This window comes from Kogia breviceps, chromosome 3 (genome assembly GCF_026419965.1).
Source record: "Kogia breviceps isolate mKogBre1 chromosome 3, mKogBre1 haplotype 1, whole genome shotgun sequence".
In the NCBI taxonomy this organism is placed as follows: domain Eukaryota; kingdom Metazoa; phylum Chordata; class Mammalia; order Artiodactyla; family Physeteridae; genus Kogia; species Kogia breviceps.
This window is the reverse complement of record NC_081312.1, coordinates 79,592,872-79,619,175: the sequence shown is the minus strand read 5'-3', so window position 1 is coordinate 79,619,175 and position 26,304 is coordinate 79,592,872. Positions and strand designations below refer to the sequence as shown.

The 26,304-nt window shown below is 36.4% G+C and overlaps 1 protein-coding gene across 4 annotated transcripts in view; it reads left to right on the top strand.

Moving 5' to 3' along the window:
* Nucleotides 1-26,304, top strand: part of DPH6 (diphthamine biosynthesis 6) — a 346,492-nt gene that overhangs the window by 138,668 nt on the left and 181,520 nt on the right. For all 4 annotated transcript variants that reach the window (XM_067028913.1, XM_067028915.1, XM_067028914.1 and 1 more), the window contains exons 6-7: nt 1,212-1,273; nt 22,842-22,936. In XM_067028913.1, the coding sequence (XP_066885014.1) occupies nt 1,212-1,273; nt 22,842-22,936 (157 nt within the window). The remainder of the gene's footprint in view (nt 1-1,211; nt 1,274-22,841; nt 22,937-26,304) is intronic.

The window sequence follows — 26,304 nt, the reverse complement described above, 5'->3', positions numbered from 1 at the left end:
CATTGAATTGCAAAGGTTGCAAGGGTTGACAGGAATAAAGGAACTGGACAAAGTCAACAATTATGTCATCAAGTGTTTACCTAGCCAATTGAAATTTTGATTTTTAATGAATGCATCTTGAGAATAAGATTGCTGTGAAAGGAGTCAAATAATCCATCTAGTGCTAGTAGTCTGAGTTGTTTCCTTTGGGATTAATGTAATTTAATATCAGTAGGAGAAGAATCCTTCATCTTTATCTGACTTCCCTTTTTATTATTCTGTATGTGATTATAAGAAATACCATGTTACAAAGAAGGCATTTGACTAGAAAAAGAAAAATATTACTCAGTTTGTATAATTAATAAACTGATTGGTTTAAACCAATAATAAATAAAAATAGCCTATTTAAATGAACCTAAGCTAATACATGTATTATGGATGTAAATATCTAAAATGAATTCATTCCTTTCATAGCTGACTTGTGGCATGTGACTTTTTTCCTGGCAGGTTAGTTTTGGAATGTGGGAAGAGTTCCTGTTGTCCACAGTAGTCTACCTGATACCCCATCACCCACATAAACTCTGCTATTATATCAGTTGAACATCTTTATCAGAGATTATGCAAATGCTATTGGTACTATAATGATTTTTCAGAGTGTTTCTATTTTTTCTTGGAAAACGCTGTCACACAAGTGGTCGTTGAAATGAGCTGTCATTTAATTTGGTAATACAATTATTTGTGTCCATATGCTACTAAGTGAATTAATTATATAGGCATACAGTTTACCACTCTTTTATTTTCTACTTTTATTCTCCAAATAAGAAGTTTGAAACAGATAAAATAGAAATGTCGGAAAATTCTTGCTGTTGTCCATGAGTAAAAAATAATAATAATAATAAAAATACCAAGGATTTAAATTTCATATCTTTGAAATGATACTTCTTTTTTCCATCCTAATTATACAGTTCCTGAAAAATGAAAAAGGGATTGAAACAATGCGTCTGGTAGTTGATGAAGTGCAATTGAAATGAATTGGAATGAAACTTATTTTTCAGGAGCAAGAAAACCAGTTACCCAAGGGGAATAGAAAAGTAAATACTAGTAAGGTACATTTTGCCTTAAAATACACATACACTGGTTTCCTAGGCAAGGAGGAGCCAAAGGAAGGGAAACGTGTCTTTAAACCTCCATTTTAATCATTATCTAAAAAAAAATTTAACCTTTCTTGGCAGGTTTAGATCCAGATAAGCATCTTGGAAAAACCCTGGACCAAATGGAGCCTTATCTCTTAGAGGTAAGAATTTATACTATTTCTCAAAATATAGGCATCTAAAGCAGGAAAATAAACAATGCCATGATATAATGATTATACAGTCAATTTTTAGAAAAACTCAGATACATTGATGATACAGTTTTATGAAAAATATTAAACCTCTAGTGGATATGAAAGTATGTTTAAAATTAATTACAAAAGTTATATCAGCTCGTTGAGCTCACTGAAAGAGTAAGTAAGCTATACCTAAAAGGAAATTGTTCTGTCAAGAAGTTTACTTTTATTAAAATCGACATTGTTCAGTACTATACAGTACCTGATAGTCTCCATCGGTACCTGATCAGGTGCATTTCCATCAGAAATGTGAGTGGAAACTTCCTTTAGAGATTATCTAATCTAACCTCTTCTTTTTTACCAATTAGGAAATTAATTTGCAGAGTAGTAAATAAATTATCCCAAGGCTTCAAATTACAATTGTTTAGCCCTTATCATTGTCAAATCCTGAATGTGTTCTAAATATTAAAGAAAGGTTTTGTTATTTTTATTCTTTTCTATTAACTGTATTATATTTTATTAGAATTGGGGTCAAATGTTATGATTAGTATGGCAATGCTAAATTAGCTAGAATAGTGTAATTATTAGAATTTTTTTTTATTTTACAATCATGGTAGAAAAAAGAAAATCACCCTACTTCTGTGACAGAAGTGAACTCCTCTATTATCATTTTTCCCTCCCGTGTTCTTCATCAAAATTGTCTCTGGACATTGTTAATACCATTGCTGTGATATGAACTGTTAGCAGGTGTACTCTTCACTAACTGTATAGGTTTCACATTTTCTTTCAGACTTATTTGTATTTGATTATTTTATGGCTTATCAATATGTACCAAATGCTTAGAAATCCCTAAAATGCTAATTCCTTCTTTTATTAAGCATTATTAAGCATCTAATATGTGCCAGGGAAATAGTAATGATTAAAATGAAAATGTAATGCTTATATAATTCTGACAAATTATATTTGATTTCTAGATAATTTGGTGTCATTTATTTAAGTCTATCTAATGGACATGATTGCTTTCCATGCCCTTCTGATAGGACTCTTCTCCCAGCAGTTTGTTCTGTGGCCAACGTATCTATGCTCACATCTATTCACTACCATCAGACTAAATTTTATTTCTGCAAAAACAATGTGTAGATAAATAATGAAATTAAATTTATGAGGGTGAAAGAAAGAGAACTTTGGAAATGGGAGACTGGAGCTTTGGCAAAAGAGCTTTTGTAAGCTGCTTCTAAAATTTGAAGTGAGTTCTGGTTTCAAGCATGTAGAGATTCTTTGTAGAAAAGGTTAAGTAAAGTTTTAGGATTGCCATGATGTTGATTGTGAATTAACCTGTATGTTATCATATATGTTTAAACAAAAAAATGCAGAAATTATTTTATTCAACTTCAGCAAGTTCCTCACATGACCTGGCAATCTTACATTTCATCAGAAAAATAATCTACCCATTCTCTATAATGGTCATTTTATTCCTTCTCCGCTCCTTAAATTTCAAATCCCTTCATATTTTCTCCTCACAGTGAGAGGATGACTTGTTTCTTCCTTCACAGAAAAAATAGAAATCATCATCCTGGGAATCCCTCCACCTCTGAGCACCACTCCTAACTGATGCTCACTTACACCTATCCTTGCTTGCTGTGATGGGGAGAAGTGTCCTTCATCCTGTCTATGGCTAATCCACTCTCTGTGCTCTAGATCCCATTAGCATCTGCCTTCTTAGAGACCTTGCAATCAACCCTCCCCCTCCAGTATCTTCCTCCTCTCTCTCTTTATGGCCTCCTTCACATCACTGTTGAAACATGCCACCATCTCTCCCATCCTAAAGATTCCCTCCCTCTAGTCTAGTTATTTCTCTAGCCACTTCTCTTTATTCTTTGCTTCAAAACCAAAAATTTCAGAAGTGTTATCTGTATTCATAGTACTTCTTCACATCTCAGATGCCTCATATACCTAGCATCTTACTTCTTTTTCCACCTCTAAATGGGTACAGCTCTGATCAAGGTCACCCATGATCTCCAGTTTTACCAAACCCAACAGACACTTCTCAGTCCTTATTTGACAGGTATAAACATTTCTTCTTGAAATGCTTATACCAGCATTCATGATGCCACACTTTCCTAGGTTTTCTCCTTTGCTTCTGGACACTCTTAGTCTCTTTTGCTAGTTCCTATTCTAGTCTCCATTTTCAGTCTACAGACTTTTCCTGGGTGATCTCAGTCACTCACATGGCTTTCATTACTAGCTCTATTCTGATTAACTCCCAAATATTTCTAGCCTATATTTCTCTGCTAAATTCTAGTGCCCAAAGGCACTGCAAATTAAATCTCTACAAACTTGATTGTGGCCTTTATATCCATCACTTTTTGCCATTCCCTTTGTCATCGCCTTAATTCAGATGCCTGTCACTTCAAGCCTAGAGTATTACTGATACCTCCAAATTTGCCTCTATTTTCCATTTTGTTTCTCAAAGAATTTATTTTGCTACTGCCTCAAATCATTGTTCAAATATATTCTACTGTAATTGTGTCACTCACTTCAAAACTTTAAATGAGTCCCCATTGCCTACAGGCTAAAATCCAAATTCTTTACACTCCTCTCCCTCACCTACTCTATCCAGCCCATTAACATGATCTTGTCTATTCTATCTCCAGAATATATTCCAAATCCAAGCATTTCTAACTGCCTCTGCTGCTACCACCAGACCATAATCATCTCTTACCTGGAATAATCCATCAACCCCCAACTGGTCTGCTTACTTCTGTCATTGCCCTGCTATGATCCATTATTCATACAGATGCCAGAGTGATTTTTTTAAGTGTAAATCAGATATATCACTATTTTGCTTAAAGTTTCAGTGGTTTTTCATTTCAATTAGAATAACATCCAAACTCCTGTGAGATCACAACCACTGAGACCCTGTATGATGAGCATTTTATCAATCTTTTCAGTCTCGTTTTCTCCTAGTATCTAACTCACTCACTGAGCCATAGCCACATATGCCTCTTTTAATACTTAAGCACACTTTATTTACCCTTTTTCTCCTTAAGACCTTCCTCTGCTTGAGGGTTTTTTTTCCTCAGACCATCACATGGTTAATGCTTTCTCATAATGTGACAGCTCAAATGCTACTTCCTCAGCTCAAAAGCTCTTCCTGACTACCCCAGCTAAAGTAGTTCTCCTCAAATTATTTTATTTATCTGTCTACATGTATATTTTCTGTTGCCTCTCTCCTTACTCCACTAGAATGGAAGCTCCAATAATATTACCAAGATTTTGGCAAAAACATGAGTTCTTTAGTTCTTTCATTCATTTGTTTGTTCTGTCTGTCCATTCATCGCTCTCATCTTTAAATTATTTAGCATTTATTGAGGACCTGTTATGTGACAGATGCTGTGGTGAGCACTAAATATACATGACAAATTAAGTAAATAAGATCCTTGTTCTTGAGGAGTTTACAATCTGCTATTGTTGTTTTCAGACCTGGGGACAATGACTATGGCACTGGGTGGGAAGATGAACTATTTGAGGGGATATTTGAAAGGTATATAAAATAATCAAATAGAATTCTGGAACTTAATAATGCAATACCTAAAACTAAGAACACAATACATGAGTTTACCTGTAGATTAGATACAATTGTTTAGACAATTAAAGAACTGGAAGATAGGGCAATGTAAAATATCCAACCTGAAGCACAGAGAGAATAGAATGGAAATAGAGACTAGAATATGAGATGTAAGGAAGAGAAGTTTATCATAAATGTAATTGGAGTTGCAGGAGTGGAAGAGAGAAAGGAAAGAACAGAAGCAGCGTTTGAAGAGATTTTAGGGCTTTGCTGTGATTATTTTTGCTGATTTTGACAAGTAGCTTTTCAGGATGGTTTAAAATTGCTCTAAAAGTGAGGGGTGAATATAAATGGATAGTTGTACACTTTGAACAGGAATTCTTTTCCCTGATAGTTATAGAAAATTATGCAAAGCAATCTGAGTGTCTTTTTCTCTGGCTTCTGCATAGTCTAATCTGTGTATGTGAATTTTCTGTAAAGTGAGTACTTAATATTTATACAGTTAGAGATTTGTTTCTCAGCTCATTTACAACAGTTATCTGACACAATCCACATTTTAATTCAGGCTGCCCAGGTTTTTTGCTCTCTTTTTGTTTCCTTTCATTTTTGCATATGCTCATAAAGGAGACTCAATCAGTTGCCTGATGTACACATAGTACAGTGATTCTAATACAAAAGTGAATGAGTCATTTGTCAAGCTCTATCTTCTTTCTGAATTTATAAAGTATTTTTTAACTTATTATCTAGGACTCCCATCTTCTGCATCATTGTCTAAGACAAATCAGATTTTTTTTTTCTTTTTTTTTTTTTTTTGCGATACGCGGGCCTCTCACTGTTGTGGCCTCTCCCGCTGCGGAGCACAGGCTCCCAGACGCGCAGGCTCAGCGGCCACGGCTCACGGGCCCAGCCGCTCCGCGGCATGTGGGATCTTCCCGGACCGGGACACCGAACCCGCGTCCCCTGCATCGGCAGGCGGACTCTCAACCGCTGCGCCACCAGGGAAGCCCCGACAAATCAGATTTTAAGGAATGCCTGTATCTCCTTATCTTTATGAATAATGTGATTAACCTCATTAAGTGATTTTAAAGATCAACCACATGTTCATTTTTCAACTTGTTGGCACAACTCTCATGAATAGTGAAGGAGTCCAAAAGAAGGGGAGAAAACAGACAACCTTTGAACTTGCAGGGGTGGGGGAGAAGGAGGTTAGTTAGAGGAACCCAGTGTGTTTACCTGCCTCAGATCCCCTGAGCCACTTTTTATGTACTGTGTAATGTGGGTTGACATGACTTATTAACCGTAATGTCAATTTTGCTAATATATATTAATCTTTGAATATATTGCTATATTCAAGGGTTCATATTTTTAAGTTAGGGAATTTTTGCATATTATAATGATTTCCCATGCAGGAATTAATATTTAATTGTGAGAATTACAGAGAAGTTGGTGGCAGGAGTTGTGGAGAGAAGATGATACCTTTGGGCAAGAGTCCTTTCATAGTTCCTTCAGATCCCATAGGGTAAGAGGCAGTGTGGGATAGCAATCAACATGTTACCTCTGTACCTAGGAGCTCAGGTGTGAATCCTACCCCTGACTCTACTGCTTACCTGAAACGTTGATCTAGTTAGTTTCCCATATATAAAATGGAAGTAACAACAATGAAATTATATATAAAGTGCTTAGCTCAGCATCTGGCAATGTTAAATGGTAGCAATGTTTACTATTATGAGTAAAATTTATAATGTTAAATGTTAGCAATGTTAGCAGTGTTTATTTACTATTACGAGTAAAAATTGCCATTACTAAAGAATGTTAACAATGTTTACTATTAAATGTTAGCAGTGGGCTTCCCTGGTGGCGCAGTGGTTGAGAATCCGCCTGCTGATGCAGGGGTCACGGGTTCGTGCCCCAGTCCGGGAAGATCCCACATGCCGCGGAGCGGCTGGGACCGTGAGCCATGGCCGCTGAGCCTGCGCGTCCGGAGCCTGAGCTCCGCAACGGGAGAGGCCACAGCAGTGAGAGGCCCACGTACCACAAGACAAAAAAAAAAAAAAAATGTTAGCAGTGTTTACTATTATGAGTAAAATTTGCCATTACTAAAGAATAATTTGGAAACTTTTCTGCCTTACAAAATTCACAGAGAACTGGGTAGACACTATAATTAGAGTCATATTTAAAACTCTCAAGGGATTTTTAACTGGAGTATATCAACTTGTGAGGCAGCAATCCTAATAGAAAAATGGCAAAAGCTATGGAGAACCACTATACAGAAGAGAATGTCTTAAAACCTAATACAGATAGAAGAGATGCTCAAACTGATTTAGTATCAGAGAAATGCAAATTAAAGCAACAGTGGGATGTTACTTGTACCAGTTTGGCAAAAATGCGAAGCTGGATAATGCCAGTTGTTGGCAGGTGGGTATTTATAGAACCCCTCTAAGAATGTGGACAGGTACTACCATTCTAGAGGGAAATATTGTAATACCTAGGTTAAATGTCCCTATGCTCCTTGATGAAGCAATTCTCCTATCAGTCCCTAAGGGGACATGAGTGAGACTAGTCCTTTGCAGGGTTAGTTTTGATGGTGTTGGGTTGGGGTTGTTGGAGGCAACATGGATGTCCATTCCCAGGAGAGCTTTTAGTTAAAATGTGATAGGCACACCTTACAAACTACAGATTTACAGTTAAACAAATATATTCAATGTGCGAATGGCAGCAAAGTGCTGAATGAATAAAAGCAACATTGAGATAAATTAAAAATATAGTATACATTTAAATACATTTAAATAATACATTTGCAAGGACAAGAGATACACATGGAATACTTTAAAATATTTGCCTGCGATAAGGAAAAAATGGGGATAAAGAATAGAGATAAACAGGAATTTTTATTTTCTATTTCTTATTGAAGTATAGTTGATGTACAATATTATGTAAGTTACAGGTGTGCAGTATAGTTACTTACAATTTTTAAAGGTTACACTCCATTTATAGTTATTATGAAATATTGGCTATATTTCCTATGCTGTACAATATATTCTCATAGCTTAGTTTATATGTAATAGTTTGTAGCTCTTAATTCCCTACCCCTATGTTGCCCCTCCCCCGTCCCTCTTCCCACTGGTAAATAAATGGGAATTTTAAAAAAACAATATAACAATACCTGACTATTGCTGAAAATTTGAGATATGATGAAGTATAGGGTAGCAAATAAAAAGCATAGTTCTTCTGCCCGATGATGCACACTGCTAACATGTTGGTGTATTCCATGTTGTTTTATTGTACACACAGTGTTCATTGTACACACAAGCTCATGTCATTAAATAGTTGTACATATTGTATTTACATAATTTGGTTCAACTATACATATAATTTGTTTCCTTTTTTTCTCCTAATATTATGCTGTGTTTATTTTCCCACATAACTAAATCTGTCTGAAAATACATTAATTAATGGCTGTGTAGATTCCATCATATTTATATTCTACATATGAATATAGCATAGTGAATTTAACAAGTTATCTCTTGTTGGGAATATTTCTTTCTAAATTATTATAAATAATGTTATTTATTTTTAAATTATTATAAATAATTTTGTGATTATTATCTTTCCTAATAAATCTTCATGTTCATTTCTGATTATTACTTTCTTTAGACAAATCCCTAGGAATGTAATTTCTGGGTCAGAAAATACAACAACTTCAAGGCTTATACATTTATTATTCTAAATTAACTATGGAATCATTTTAGTTATTGATTCTTAAATTTCTACAGGTTCCTAAAATTATCATCTGAACAATGGAGTCAAAAATCATTTTATCTTTTGTGCTTTTCTCCCCCACGATTATTTTCTCACTGTTCAAAAAAATGAGATGAATTTTAATATGAAAATTACATCAAATTTTAAAGGTTTTGGACTGTTATTTAAATGTTTGTTAAGAGTATTCCTATTTTGTGATATTTTACAATGTTTGTCAAAGTTAATACTCTCAAATGGTCCTTCAGACTTTGCTATGGGAAGCAACCCTCTGAGTCTTTCCTGCCTCTCATTCATTTCACCATCTTACTTTCATCTCTTATAGTTGATTTTTACCTCCATGTCTATGTATTACTTCATGATTTCCCCCAATTCTAGAACTCTTTGTTGACTTCTCACTCTAGATTATACAGATTTAGCTATCTTTACTCCCTTTGCCTCCATCACATATGTGTACTCTTTCCCTCATTCCATCTTCCCATACAGTTATATTCCAGTTCCAGTTGGATGAATTGTCAGTGTTTAAATTACGATAACTATGAAAATTCAAAGCACAATTGAGTTAGATAATAAACTCTGGTAATAAACCTTTCCTGTACAACTTTTTATTTTTTTATTTGAATTAATAATTGCCTTGTTTTATTCACTTATTTAATATTCCATGTACCAATCACTAATTCAGTGCTGTACTCACTGCCAATTTTCTAGTCTCTTAGCCAGATGTTCAGACATGTTAAGTAGTTTTTCAGTTTCCTCCTCCTGAAGTTGTTTCCAGGGCCCTCTAACCTGTATGTAATCTGGGCCAGTTTCCTTGTATGTTACAAGGCTGTCATCCTATCATCTCCTCATAATCCTGGAGACTCCTTTACCTTTCTTCTTTGTTGAATCCATCATTTCCTGGATCCAGCGTCTTCCTTTTTCTTTGTTTTATTCTCATTTTTGTGAAGCACCTCTGTAAGATTTTAATAAATGGTCCACAGGAGGTAAGTGTTTTGAGACACTGTGCATATCTATAAATGTCTTCATTCTTTCCTTGCATTTGATTGGTTCTTCAGCAGGTCATAAATTCTATTTTTGGAATATTTTCCCTCTGGATCTTGATAGTATTGCTTCATTCCCTTGCAGCTTGGTATATGCTGTTGAGAAGCCTAAAGTCATTCTAATTCCTGACTATTTGTATGCAACCTTATTTATTTCTCTCTCCATCTCTCTGTAAGAGTATGTAAGATATTTCTATTGCCCCAAGAATCGTAAAGTCTTATGTGCTGTGTCTTGGGTGTGCATATTTTTATCCATTGTGCTGAGACAGGTAGAATTTTCAGCTTGAAAATTTCAGTTCTGGGAAATTTCCTCGAATTACTTCACTGGTGTTTACCTCCCCTTTGTTTTTGCTTCTTTGAGTTCCTATTATTTAGTTGTCTTTTAATTTTTACCTACATGATTTTTCCCCTTTCTGGGAGACTTTCTCAATTTTACCTTCAAATTTTTTAATTGAGTTTTTTCATATCTTATTTTTAATTTCTAAATGCTTATTTTTGTTCTCTGAATGTTCTTTTTTTAATCTATAATACTTTATCCTTATTATAATTTTTCTTCTCTCCTGCATAGTCCTTTTTCTCCATTGATTACTTTGGTCTCTAACTTTCATTTTAGAGATGTTTCTGCTAATCTTTGGTGTTCTACTCATATTTAAGAGTAGGGACCTAAAATTTTTGTGGTAAGCACTAAGTGTGTGGATGGAGCTTTGTGGTCTTGAGTTTCACTATAGGGAAGTATATCTAAGTCATTTAATCTGAGCTAGTTAGATTTCAAAGAAAAGGATTCTCTAGTCTGCTCTTGAAGTGAACGCATGCTGCAGGATTTTTGTTTGTTTGTTTTGTTTTCTGGGAGTTGAACAAGGAAAATGGCTAGAGGTCTCAGAATCTTGTATGCATACATTAACTGAATCCTTCTGTTTTTATTATAGTACTTCTGCCCTCTTCTGTGTCTTTCTTCCAGGCTAGTTCCTCTGTCTCACCCTCTGCAGAGAATAAACCTTCAATGTTCTGCCAGGGTGGAGGACAGTCAGTTGCCAGCCTAGAGCGAAAGGATCTGAGGATCTGACTGCTTGTTAAACACATTGCCAATTAACCCTTCTTATTTTGGTGTCCTTTTCACATTTTCCCTTTACTTCCAGAGGTACCCACTGCCACCAACTCATTACCTTATTGTTTTAGAGGAAGGAGTTATTTTACTGTGTAAATTGGTTTGGTCCTCTGCATTCTCCACTGTTGGTCGGCCTAGGATTCAGTGTTCTTGGTTCTATTAAATTTATTGATCCTGTCACTTGCTCTCTGCTTTTCTGCATCTTTTTGAGTTTATGCCATTTTATGAAATACCTCCCATGAAGGTTTTAGAAGGGGGTGGGAGTAGATGGATTCAATCCACTGTCTTTACCAGAATCAGCTACTCTTTAATCAGGAGATTTCTTAAGATCATCCAAGTAAAAGTTGTCTGCTAAATGGAAGAATGAAACCATATTATATAAAGATTGTGAATATATAGAACTGGTTGCTTTTTCCAGAACTATTCACATCGAATTGGAAAATTGCACTTCTAGCCTTGAGTCAAAGGTAAGTAGATACGTACTGACTAAAGAGTATACCACTCAGCTAGGTGCTGTAAGAGCTAAAGCCAGATATGTGCAATGCTGATTTCAAGCTTAAAGCTCTATTTCAAGTTCTGTTTTATATGAGTTAGCTTGTCTTCCTTACAGGTTTGACAAAAGAGCAATTTACAATCCCAGCTACCTATCACTTAAAAAGCAAAAGATAAAGAGAATTTCACTAAAGTTGATTTGATAGTGTGGGTGAGAGAGACAGAATTTTAAACCTTGTTCCCTGCACTGCTAACTATGGGAAAGAACACCTTTAGCTGACCTTGAAAGTCAAGAGGAGGTAGAACTTCCTTGAGGGGATATTTTGAATTTTGAACATAACTGAGTTGGAAGGATATGTGGAATTCTATGATTGAATCCAGTGACTATTATAAATATAAATTACAAGGTGTATCAAAATGTTTGCTAAAAAAAGTAAAAAATATGTACCATAGAATTTCAAATAAAATTATATGTTGTTGAGAGAATTCTGAGTAAATTCAGAGATAAATTGACAGCCATACTGGACTTTAAGAATGGATAGGATTTTTGACTGGCTTAACTGTTTGGAGTATATTTTGAGTACTGGGAGAGGAAGCTGAAAAAAGAAGTCAAAGCCATATCCTGAGAGATTTTGAATACTGAAGTGCAGATTTAATTATCTAAACAATGAGGACTAACTGCAGGATTTAGAGGAAGGGACTAAAATTCTGAAAGGATTAGTTTAAGGAATTTGACCTGGCAGTAGTGCCCTTTAATAGCTGTAGTTAAAGAGAAGAGGTGAAGGTCCTCCATAGTTAGTGGCTGTTCTAATATATGACCTTGAACCTGTCCTTCACATTTCTCTGATTGTGTTTTATAGAAGAACTCTTAACTGCCAGTGTCATGTGGTACTAATAGAATTGAGTGATAAGTATTTGTAAAGACTTCTTTTTTTTTCTTTTTTTTTTTTTTTTTTTTTTTTTTTTTGCGGTATGCGGGCCTCTCACTGTCGTGGCCTCTCCCATTGTGGAGCACAGGCTCCGGACGCACAGGCCCAGCGGCCATGGCTCACGGGCTTAGCTGCTCCGCGGCATGTGGGATCCTCCCGGACCAGGGCACGAACCCGTGTCTCCTGCATCGGCAGGCGGACTCTCAACCACTGCGCCACCAGGGAAGCCCTGTAAAGACTTCTTATGTGCTCAGTTCTATGCTGGCTTCTATAAGGGGTACAAATAAGTCAAAGAGTTATTTTTCATGGAACTTATAATTTTATAAATGAGGGGAAGACCCTAATAACTTGGATCAGGTAAAACCAAATTGGTATTTACTATAAATGTAATTGGGACCTAAGAGATGGAAGATGACCACATGACCTAGAGTAGCTGAAGGCGATGTCATGGAAGCCTCAGCACTTAAACTGGTCTGAAGGATGGATGAAATTTACATGGGTGGTGGCAACAAAGTGAATCAATATGAAGAAGATTCCTTGGCAAGAAGACATGCAGGGACAATGAGGAACTTGGTTTAAATGAAACTAAGAGCTGGTATTGGTAGATTAATAAGAAAAAAGTGAGGTGGGAATTTAGGACCCAATCATAAAGGGCCTTGAGAGATGGACCAAGCGATTTGGGATAAGAAATAGCAAGATATAGAAGGCTCATCAACAGGGATTTATATTATTAAAATATATCTCAGGAAATTTAGTCTGGCATTTAGTATTTAGTATTTAAATTTAGTATTCTTGGATTGGGAGTAGAAGAAATTGGAAATAAAAAAGAGTCTAAGGTGCTCTTATAGGAAACAGGTGTGAGGGCTTAGAGCATGAAACTGCTGACAGTAGGGATGGAGAGAGAGAACAAAACTAAAAGAAAGATTTTGATGGAAGAATGGAAAAGAAATTAGCACCAAATGGCCAGAAGTTGGAAAAGGAAGAATCAAAGATTAATCCACATGTAATGATTGGGGAAATTAGAAGCACACATTTTTGCAGAGGAGAACAGGGTTGAGAAAGAACATGACAAGCTTGGTCTTAAACATACTGAGTTTTAAATTATAACATATACACCAAAGGCATATGGGGTTTTTTTGTTGTTTGTTTGTTTTGTGGTACACGGGCCTCTCACTGTTGTGGCCTCTCCCGTTGTGGAGCACAGGCTCTGGATGCACAGGCTCAGCGGCCATGGCTCACGGGCCTAGCCGCTCCATGGCATGTGGGATCTTCCTGGACCGGGGCATGAACCCGTGTCCCCTGCATCATCGGCAGGCAGACTCTCAACGACTGCACCACCAGGGAAGCCCAAGGCATATGTTTTTAAACTATGGGGTTGGCACACAATTGAGATGTTCGGGCTAAAGACTAAGGTTTTGTTATTTATCAGAGTCAGGACACAACTTTAAATTCTGGGTTTGTTTAGTTCTAAGCTACATAACCTTTGCAAATCAACCTAGTTTTCACCTCTGGAAAAGGGGAAAAATAAAATTAGTAGCCATTTCATTGAGTATATATTATGTGCTGTGTAGTATATTAGACTTTTTTTTCCAAATGGTTTTATTGCTGAAAATAGCACTCCTATGAGGTAGATGCTGTTGTCATCTCCATTGTACAGATCAGTAATCTGAGGCTCCGAGAGTTTGCATGACCTAAGATCACGTAGCTACAAAGTGACAGAGCTAGGATTTGAACCAAGGGCAGTGTGTCTCCAAAGCTACAGCTTTTAATCAGTTATGCAATGCTGCTTTCACCGTGCCTCACTACAATATGTGCTTTACCTACTTTTATAGTTAAGCTGTGTATTTTCTAAGTGCTTACTAAGTGCCATACTCTGTACTAAGTGCTTTTTATGCATTATTTTATTTAACCATCTAACAAGCCTATGGTGTTGCTACTACTAATGTGTTTACATTTTACAGATGAGGAATCACTTAGAGGGTGAGTTATTTTTCCAAAGTCACAGAGCTGGGAAGTTGCAGAACTGGAATTTATGCTTTAAGTCTATCTGATTTCAGAGCCTATGCTCTTTTTTATTCTTAAAAGTCATTTTGAAGATTAAATAAGATAATTTCATCATTTTCTTAACTTTAAGGCATAAAGCAAATTGTCTTTAATTAGTAGTGACAGTGTTCGTATTTGCAGCAGCAGAATAACATAAAGGTGATGGTTGAACCCATGGACTGCAAAAGCTATCTGAGGGAATAAATTGATAAAGAAGACTATAGAGAGAATCATGAGGGCTATTTATAATTTAGGAGCAGCAGGAGGGAAAGGAGTTGGAGAAGCCTAGCAATAACTTAGAAAATACAGTAACATGGAAGCCTAAGGAAAATAATCACAAAGATTTGAGACATCAGTTGTATCACATGCTACATAAAATTTGAAAAAGATAAGGTCATTAGACACTGTCCCAGCACATTGCTACTTATACTAAAAACCAGTAAACAGGACCACCATCCATCCAGTTTCCCAATGCAGAAAGCTGGGAATTTTTCTTACTTTTTTTAAACTTTCTTCACTTCTTCAGTCACTTATTTCAGCCTAGAAAATCTCTCTCAAAGTATCTGCCCTCTCTTCTCCATCCTCACTGCTACTTCTCCAGTTCAGGAAAGCTTTACCTCCTGCCTAGATTCCTCCAGCAACTTCTCAGTTCGTTCTGCTTCTTGACTTACTGCCCTCCAGCCCATTCTCCACTGTGCAGCCAGAATGATGTTTCTGAAAGACAAATGAGATCAGGTCAGTTTTCTGTTTAAAACATCCTCATGGGTTCTCAATGACCTGAGGAGAATAACTTAGTATGGCATATGAAGCCTCATAACATCTGTCCTCTTTCTAGTTTTTCAGCCGCACCTCTCCACTATTACTTGTCTAGTTATGTTTCAGCTATGCCAAACTTACTTCAATTTCTAGTATCCATCGTGTGCTCTGGGACTTAACACATGCTGTTCCTTCTGGAACAGTTTTCTTCTCTCCTACCTTCTCTCTCTCTCTCCCCTCTCCCTCTCCCTCTTTCTCTTTCCCTCTCTCTCTCCAGACCTTCCTGGTTAACTCATCCTTCATATTCTTTGAGAAGCCTTTTGAGTTCCTTCCAGTTAGGTCCCCTGCTTTATACTCCCACTGCATCTCATGCATCCACCAAAGCAATCCCTACCCTTTATTGTAATTGCTTGTTTAACTTCATGTCTGTACCTCCAGACAGGAAGCTGATTTATGCAGAATTTATGTCTGCTCCTGTTGTTATCCCCAGCACTTAAAACAATGCCAGACCTACCGTAGACATTCAATAAATACTTCTTTAATAAGTGCTATGAATGAAAATATGTAGCATGAAATTATTTTTTATGTTAAATACATCATTTATAAAATGAAATTGTAGTGAGTTTTTTAAACCTCATGGTTTTCTCTAGGTGGTAGGAGGGATGAGGGAAGTGCAATTTCATTTGGCCTTTTCTTTTTTGTCAGTTTTAAGATTAGTAACAGCAAATGAGGTAGGTTTAAAAGAAGAAATATCTTGATTTAACAAGAAATTCTCACAATTTTTTATGGTTATTACAGTCTTTTAAAGGGATAAAAAAAATTAAACAGGGAAATCATGATACCCATAACCTTTTCAGTTCAATAATTAGTAGAGTTCAAATGGAGTTATTATGAATATGAATATTTATCTGTATGAATAAATGTGCCAGAAAAAATAGAATCATATAAGTAATTTCCTTTTCATTTACTAGGAATTCACTTTTTTTGGGGGGGGCGGGGTACGCGGGCCTCTCACTGTTGTGGCCTCTCCCGTTGCGGAGCACAGGCTCCGGACGCACAGGCTCAGCAGCCATGGCTCACGGGCCCAGCCGCTCCACGGCATGCGGGATCTTCCCGGACCGGGGCACGAATCCGTGTCCCCTGCATCGGCAGGCAGACTCTCAACCACTGCGCCACCAGGGAAGCCCAGGAATTCACTTTTTAAATGCTCAGACTCCAGGGCATTCTTATAAGCCATGAAATGACCCAAGTCAGCCACATCTGTTCAAAATGTGTTTTAGAACGCTTATCTTAACAATAGTTAGTTAGAAAATTTATGTTCACCTTCCATAAAAATTTTATCCAAAAGAGAACACAGCACAATTTAGATATATGTGAAGCAAGGAATATACTCATATACAATGGAAATTATAATGTGAAATAAGTAAAAAATGATCTTATTATTTTATCAAAAATAATTTAACTGGTTAGAAAACAGCAACATATTTCTTTTCAGCTGGTGATCCTTTTGAAATTTTATTTTATTTTATTGATTGTGTTAGCTTTATACCTTTGTATTTATACAAAGGATGGGACCAGTTTGACTGATGTCAGACAAAATAACAGGTGTATTAATCATATCCAATGGCCATCTGATCTGAATCTTTTTCTATATAACATTCCCCAAATGGTTAAAAACAGGGGGAAAAAGAGTGACATCCCTGATTCAGTGGGTAATGAAATAAGAAAAACATTGACAACCATGTGTAAATTTTATTCAGTTTTAGAGTTCCAAAAATAGAAAATTTTTATCCTATTTCTAACGATATAGAAAAAGCAATTAGTAACTTTTTCCTGATGCCAAAAGCTCAGCTTCTCTTTACACTGGTGCCTAATCAAATCTTGGAGACAGAGATTTGGGTGAAGTAGAAAAGGATAGCTTTATTACTTTGCCAGATAAAGGGAGACACAGCGGGCTCCTGCCTCGAAAAACTATGTGTCCCAACTTGGAGAGGATAGTGAGAAGTTTTATAGTAATGGTTCAAAGAGGGCATGATCAGCTCATGGACATTCTTCTCATGGGTTGGTGGTAAGGTAAGTAGGAGTCAGCCTCATCAACCTTCAGGTTCCAACTGGTCTGGGGTATACATGCTTGTGGGCAGCATACCACCGTTAACCGTTAACTTCTCCCACCTGGAGGGGGTTTCAGTATCTGCAAAACAGCTCAAAGATATTATTGTGTGTATCCTTTGATGGGGAACCAGGACCTTGTGCCAAGGCTGCACTATTGTTTCTCTTGACTGTTTTGTTTCTCCCTTGTCTCATATCCCCTCCCTTCCCTAATTAACAACTGCTTGAATCTGCAGGTTGGAACTCAGGGAAGGTCATGGAGGCTGAATGAAGGCTATTTCCTGTGATCACAGAAATGGGAGACACAGGAAGGCTTTGTGCCCAGAAGGCCCATAGGGCCCTGCTCGGTATCACTCCTCCCTTTTACTTGATAATTCTGTTTGGGAATGGCTTACTTTCTGTCTGAAACTAGACCTGTCAGTACATGCCAGTTGGACTATTTTCTGGGAGTATACAGGGTATCTGGACCATGGAGAAGACAGCCATTTGGTGATTGTGTACTATGTGCTACACACTGCTAGGAAAAAAATTATGAGAGGGTTTAAGAAATTTAGAAACTTATAGTCTCATGAGAAACTTTTAAATTCAAGGGGTGCATAGTAATGCAATACAGAAATATGTCACCAGGCAGCATAGGACAATCCCACAGGCAGTAATAAGAGTGATTTCTATAAGTTGAAGAGAAGGAAATTGCCTGTTGGGGTTTATGTTTATCACATTATATTTCACTTTTTAAGATTTAATCTTTTGGGTTTTTTTTTCAACCAGTCAAGATTCTTTTTTATTTTTTTAACATCTTTATTTGAGTATAACTGTTTTACAATAGTGTGCAAGATCCTTTTGAACCTTTATTTTACTTTATTTTCCCGTTCAGTGTATTAGCTTTATGTTTTGGTATTCTTGTGAATGATGGGACCAAACGGCTGAAGTCTTTGACTCTCAGTTTACAGAACTTGATTTCCATTGAATAGGCAATTGTCAAACACCAAAAGTTTTTGAATGGTTGAATGCCATCTCATATTGTTAAGGAAAGTTAGTGTGTTGATAACATGTAGGGTAGATTGGGAGGGGTGAATATAAAGCAGGAAGACAAGAGATTATTGTAATAGTTCAAGTGCAAAGTGATCAGTAAGGATGTTAGAATGGAAGGGAGTGCCGTACATTTTCTCGTTCACTGCCATAGGCCTAGTGTATAGAAGAACATCTGGCACTTAATAAGTACTGAGTGAATATTTGTAGATTCAATAAATGAATTCATGAAAATTTTAAAATGTAGGCTGGGTGGCAGAAGGAAAGGAGGGAATTAAGTTCTACTCCAGTATTTTAAGCTTGATTGAACAGAAATTGAGCAGGGAGAGAAGGTTTTGAGGAAAAAATAAAGAACTGTGTTTTACTCACGTTGAAGTAAGACAACAATGCTTCCAAGTAAAACACTTAATAAACGTTTGTTATGGGGGAGCGAATATTGATGGCTAGGGTTTTCACTTCGAGAGCCATTTGCAGTAGAGGTAATAGATATAGTAGGGGTCATGGTCCTCAAAGATGGGAGTATATAGATAAAGAGCAGAAGGTCCAAGGGAATGGCAAATTAATAGAGAAAAGATAACATATGTCGACTGCTTCCTGTGCACTAGGCACTGGGTTAAAAGCTTTTGTGTATTATATTTTCTAATAACAACATCCCCTGAAGGGCAGGTATTACTTAGGGAAATGGAAATTCAGAGAACTTAATCAATTCATCCTGGGTCCAGTACTCAGTAAGTGCTGGAGCTAGAATATGAACCTACAGCTGTCTATCCCTAGTTTTCCAACTGTGCTAAAATTACTCTCTGTTCAAAAATTTTGTCTATCTTTTCCAGTAAATCTTTAATGTATTTTTAGTAGTTATGTTTAAAGTCCTTATCTGCTGGGTTCAATATTTGGTTAATGTGTGGGTCTGTTTCTGTTTTGTTTGTTTTTCTCTTGATTACAGGTCACATTTTTAACTTTTTCACTGTTTATCTAATTTGTTTTATATATATTATGGTAGATATTGAATAAAAAAGAACAGTAGAGACTGAAGTAAATATTCACTCCAGAAAAGTCACACCCCTTCCTCTGTCTGACAGCTAGTTTGTGGTGTTTATTCTCTTTAGTCTAATCTCCAGTTGAGCTGGGTCTGGTTTGAGTTGTTTCAGTTTGCTACTTGTTTGAAATGTTTTGAAAGCAGGATAAGGTCTTCTCCCTTTATCAGGGCATGTGATCTGTGCTCCAGTGAGTCTAGAGATCTCTCTCTCCTTCTCCCCCTTACCCTGTCCCCCTGCTTTAAAGTCCTGCTACCAGTTTGGGGTTTTTTTTTTTGTCTTTTCAAGGGCTTACTACTCTTGGCCTTTCCCTGCCTCCTCTCTGGCTTTCCAAGTCTTGGCTGAAATCTCTCTGTCTTCCTGCCCTGTCACCCATCCTTGGTATAGTGAAAGTTCAGTAAAAAAGACTTGATGGGCAGGTGTTCTCAAAGGGATCTCTCTCCCCCTTTCTGCCCTGGCTCTAGCTCTCTGCATGTAGCTACTGTGTACACTTAGTTAAGACTGTGAAAAAGAACTGGCAGGCTATACACACTCCCTGGGTCTCCTCAGGACTGTAATAATCCATCACAGAGGTCCACAGATGGCCATAAGAGTTTGGCTTTTTGTATACGCTGATAGACATCCCTCATCTATGGAGGTTTGCTTCTACTCTGTCTGTTCCCCCATTAGGAAAGTTACCATGGATCTACACTCATCTAGGAAAGGCTTACTCTGATCTGCAGTTAGTTTATCCCAACTTCTTTGCATTCTGGGATCTCTGTAGGTAAAACACAAAGGCATGGTTTTGTACCCTATCTGGCATATTTTTGGTGTCACAGTGATAACAACTGTCTACTTCCACTTTTTACATACTAACTGAAACTATTTAACAATGGTTTAATCATTAATGGACATTAGACCTTAATGGTCAAATAGCGATATGAAAAATATTTTTTATTTTTCAATGTAGATTACTATCGTTTGTACTTAAATTATGGAAAGAATCATGATAATTCAGTGAGAAACTAAACCTTAGAAAAACTGTTACCTATTTAGTATTTGCAATTACAATGAAATTGACAGAGAAACTTATCAAAGTGAACTGTAAAAACTGTATTTGGAGTGATTAAGTGCTGGCATACAATAATGCTAATTTTGAGTTGAAACCCAAACACAGACCTGAAACTTTCTGTGAATAGTGTAGATATAACACTGGCCTACATGTTTTAGAAAAGTAAATTGAATGTTGTGTACCACAAATATGTCTCTGGAATGTACACATCTGGATTCTCTCTCTACTTACCTAAACTGACCCTTTTTTTAATCACATGCATGCATCATGCTTTTGTGCTACCAGGATGTTGATTTCTAACAGGATGCTATGTCTTAGATAAAGAAAGTGGCTTAAAGAAAGTGGCTAGCATAAACTTTGCTTCTTGAGGTCTCTCAGGACATCAAAGAGACTTGGAACTGGCTAAAAGTCAGCCAGTAAAGATCGAATTTTCTAAATACTTACGTCTGCTAGAGCTTGAAGCTAGTAGAGTTTAGAGGGGCTGCAAAAGACATCCTAAGGATTCAGACTACTTCTTGGTTCATCAGCCATAAAAACCACTGGGCTCTTTACCCAAATTTCTTGACTTGGAGTCTGTGTCCATGCTGGTGAACCAGTAATAGTGGGGAGAAGAGATTGCACATATTATATATAGAAGCGACATCACTGTTTCATCATATTGTGGTATTAAAATATAAGGCGCAGTATATTTAGGAAGCTTCCAGAGACCAGGGACATTGTCTTGTTTACTTTTGGATCTTTTTCATCTAGCAAGGCCTGCCAAATAATCACTGTTCAATAAATATTTGTTGAAGAACTGATTGGATGAATATTATGGAAATATTTTACATGAACTGGAAATATCACTGGATGCATTCATATTTTAGATTTCCTAGTACTTGTTGGATTAACATAACAGCTTGCATTATTTTTACTAGGGACTAATAGAAGGATATCAGTAGGATAACAGCCATGCCAACTTTAATTTTAAAAAATCTAGTTATTCTTTGGTGATAGATTATAGAAATTTTGCAAAGCTTCAGTGAAACATTTTCTAATAAAAGGAAGCCAGTGATTGTTAAGGTATACTCCCACAAAAGAAGACTGTCCATAAAGGTGAAGGTAGAAGGTTCACTTGGTAGACAGTTGCTAGAATGGGAAGACCAGTGAAGAGCGATCAGCACAGAAGGGGTCGGGCACCAGCTGACAGAACAAGGAAACACCCCTGAAATCCACATCTCATTATTATTCCTACATTTTTTATTGCAAAGCAGACATTAATTTAATTTGGTTTACTACGGTAATGTATTCCTGTTATCTGCTCTCATAAGGACCAGCTGCCGTAATTCTGCCTTGCTGATTCCCTACTTCATTTATCTACTTTGCTCTTGTGAGTTCTTATAGAAAATGCCACTCCATTTTCTTTCCTTCATTTTTCTTGCTGTTTGGCTTTACAGGTCATCCACGTTACTATTGATCCTTAGAGGGAGTCGTAGAATTTTCATAGATGTGTGCTTTAAATCCCGAAGGGCACGTAGTCAATAGTTGAAATGTAATGGATTTGGAATGGTAGCACGACCACAAAAATAACCAAATAAATAAATGTGTAACTATGCAGGTAAAACCGAAGACTTAGGCCACAGTCCCAGCACTGGCAGTAACAGAGAACGTCAGTGGAATCGCTCTTCCTTTGGACTATGAGGACTTTGGGCTGGGAGAGACTGTAAGCAGGGAAAGCTATGAAATTCAGAATGAAGGAGATGGAATCATAGTAATTAAGCCTCCGCACAAGAGCAGAAAGATTCTATGGCACAGCCAGTGAGAGTGCTCCCCAGCACTGATTCCAGCCATGTACCAACCAGATAAGAGATGATTTTACTCTCAGTATCAGGATCATTTAAATAACACAGCTTATATTCAATGCAAAGCACAGGGAATTTTTTTGTTTCTTTGCTTATTTTTTGTGTGTTTTAATTTCAGGTTTAATCAGACAACATTATAAGCTATCCCAACCTTTCTGGGAGTTATACTTTCCTAGGGCTTGTCTGCAGCGTTGGAACTTCATTAGTTCTTGATACCCTTGGAACTTTACTATTAATAATAACCTTAAGCATAATAACCATGTTTATGACTTCTCGCAGGCCCAAGTAAAGGCCTTAGATTACATTCTCTGTGTCTCTGAGAAATGCTCTAAACACATTTTTTCCCTTCTACATATAGGTCAAAGGGCAGGGGAAAGCACAGTTTGGCTGCATATATTCTCATTTACTACATAATTACTTAGTATCTTTCCTCCTTAGCCTCCCTTTGAAGCTAAAGCTAGTGGCATTCCTAAACTTTATAGTAATCTTTAAGCTTTCTCATTATACACAAAAATGTTGGTCCCTTACATCTTTTTATAAGGGTTTGGTGATTATTAAAAATGCTATGCTTTATGATAACATTTTTCATATGGTTTTAAACACATATTTTAAGCAGAAATATATAGTTATTTTCCTGTAGCTCACAATCTATTTTGGAATTAAAGTTTCTGGCGTGGATATTTTTTAGGACAAAATAAGTTAAGTCAGCATTTTTGTTAACTAATTTTAAGATTCCTGTTTCTTTCTTTCTTTTTCTTTTTCTTTTTTTCTCCTATTTTCAGCTTTCTAAGAAGTACGGAGTCCATGTTTGTGGAGAAGGTGGAGAGTATGAAACGTTCACTTTGGATTGCCCTCTATTTAAGAAGAAAATAATTGTGTAAGATATCATTTCAGCATTTTCTTCCCCTTCCTCAAATTTAAGTGATGGAAGCAATGTAACATTAAGCTGGAGGCAACTTTTGTTAAGAGAAATAGAACATGTCCTCCAAGTTCACAAACACTCAATTTGTTTAATACCAGTGAAGTCGTCTGAATACCTAAATCAATACATGACAAGACGAGGCCTTCATAGAAGCCTATAAACTTTTTAGACATTGCACTTTCATTTACTTGCTGATTATGGCCTGCAGTAAAACTGGTACCTACACACTGACACTTTTATCCTTTCATGAAGTGTGAATTGCCTGTATTATTTATCTTTCATTACAGCTACATTTGATAAACTGCCACATCAGTACCCTGTGGGTTCCATTAACTCCGTTCTCTTTTTCCTTTTTCTTGGCTTTAATAACTTAGAATGGTAATACTAAACATTTCTCTTCAATTATTTGGGGTTACTTTTACATATAAACTTTGTTTTTAAATGAATTCTGTTTTATGGTGAATAGTGCGATTTCTTTGCCATAAATTGTTAAAATTCATGTAGCAAAAAATAGGAACTTTCTTCAGTTTGTTAACATTATTATCCATACTCTAATTTTTATCACTCTTCTCATATGCTAAGAGAGCACTTTATTTGCTTTTCCTAAGCTCTTCAACTTCTTGAAAATGTTGTCAGAATTATGCTTGATTTCAGAAACCTCATCTGATGAAAGACTAGAATATTGTATCGAATGGACAGCTTTAATATTTTCAACACTGAAAGGTGACTTCTTTATACATATTAATAATGAGGGAAAGAATGTTCTAAGAAGTTAAGACAACTCCAGGTGAATTTTCTAAAAATTACATTTATCTTGGGAAACATAGCCAAGACCTTTTCATCACCCTATGCAATATTCACCCACTCTTGCTTCTCTCATTTCTTCTAACTTCTTTTCCATTAATAATCATCAAACATAATAATAATATATTTGGCAAGTATATATCAAGTACCTATTATGTCTAAAAAGCATTCTACTGGGCACCACTGATGTTGAAACATAGTTCCTGTCTCCAGAAGGGTGGAAGGAAGACACATCTGCATAAAATTATGACACAAAATGGTAGAGGATAAGAGTCAGAAGAATAAGTTCATAAACGGGAGGTATTTCTTCTTGCTTCAGTGATCACAAAACAATTCACTGAATGAACTGTGCCTTAGGTATTACTTCTATGAAATAATACTGTTTGGTTATTCAAGAAAAATATTTCCATGCTAGGGTGAAATTATAGTATAATAGGAAACTTGCAATATACTTATTAGACTAACCAAATTAGAAAAAAATAAAAAGCACAATAAGAGAAAGAAGGCCAAAGAATAATACTCTTCCTGTTTATTGGACAACTTGAGGTCCTGGAACACCCAGAAGTCTTTATGGACAACATAGAATTGTAAGAAATGTACTGCTATACACTACATAACCATAAGGTTTATTTATCATTGTACTTTAGACCTGAAAAATGAATCTTTCACCGCATCATTGTGTAGATAGAGAAACCTCAACCTGACTGAGACAATGACATGATGGGCATTAATCATGCTATTGAAGAGAAGGATGTCAGGGAAGGTGTATTAGAACCCTCTAGTGCCAAAATGAGCTGTACAATTGAACTGGATAATCATTTGTTGAGGATAATTATGTGGGAATGCTGCAAGCTGCCAACCTGTTCTGTAAAAGTTCTTCTGTAAGAATGGAGAGGCAAATCAGCAGTACTGTAAGTGCTAACATATGAGTATGTACCTTGAGAACAGAAGGGGAAGAACTGACATTTATTTCTTACTCAGTTATCAGCTAATCACTAATCTGATTCTTATGCTTAAGCGTGTTCTTCGATTTTTTTCTTCATAGGCTCTGCCTCACCTCAGTTTCATAACTTTCTTATTCGATTTCTTTTTGCTAGATTGCCTTCCCATTTATCCCCACTTTGCTAAATCCTTCCATTTTTAAAAGCTTTGGTTGTTACTGCTTCCAGTGCTTGTCCTCATATCTGAACTCTCAGAACACACAGTAGTAGGCACTGATAAATGTTAAATATCTTGGAATTAATTTTTCATTTATTGTTTAGTTTTAAATATCCTATTTCACTTTTATGTATTCCTTTCTTAGGTTGTAACTAGAGGTTGTAGTAGTTGTATGGAAAAAGAATGTCACCTACTATATACAAAATCTTTCCTTCTCTTTAAAATAGAAAATGTCCTTATCATACCTATCTGATAAGCACTAAATGTGATGATGTGAATGAATATGCATTGCACATTCTAAAACTGTATATAAATTAAAGTTATTTTATTTAGAGATAGTTTTCCATGTGACACAATTAAAAGATAAGTTTAGACCTGGTAACTACTTGTTAACAATTGACAATTAATCATACTGGATCCTGTCAGTTAGAGTGTATTTGGGAGGACAAAGTTAATAATTTCTCCAGTTATATTTGACATAGTAGCGATCTTCCACAGTTAGCATACAGCAAGTTGATTATTAGGAATCCCCTTTTAAATGTCTACTTCAAAATTTTATGTTAAAAAAGGAGACTACCTCTGTGAGGAGAAAAAATAAACGTTTGCATGCAAAGGGATTTGATTATAATTAGGTGTGTTTTTTTTTTTTCAAAAACACAGATAGAATCTCTTGTATAATGAAATAATTTACACAAATTAGGGTGGTTCTAGAAGTTTATTATGAGATACATTTTGCCCCAAATTCCAACTAACATTTTTAAAATCTTCTGGGAAACACTGGTATAACAGTCTTTGTGTGGAAGTAATCTTTTAAATTTTTGACTAGAACATTTTACAATTTACTTTTCACATCAACTAGGATGTGACTACTCACCTCTATAGATGCAAATTTTTAGATCAGAAAATGAGGGGTTTTTCCTGAGGAGCCTTGACAAAAAGAATTACAGCCTAGTCTTTAAGAAAAGAGGACAATTGTAGGTCCTCAAATAAAAAACCTACTTTCTCAGCGTCCCTGATGGCGCAGTGGTTAAGAAGCCACCTTCCAATGCAGGGTACACGGGTTCAAGCCCTGGTCTAGGAAGATCCCACATGCTGCGGAGCAGCTAAGCCCATGAGCCACAACTGCTGAGCCTGCGCTCTACAGCCCGCGAGCCACGACTACTGAGCCTGCGCACCTAGAACCTATGCTCTACAAGTCACCGCAGTGAGAAGCTCGTGCACCACAACAAAGAGTGCCCCCCTCCCGCTCGCTGCAACTAGAGAGAAGCCTGTGCACAGCAATGAAGACACAACACAGCCTAAAATAAATAATTTTTTTTAAAAATACCCTACTTTCTTATTATTTCTTACTTTGAAATATA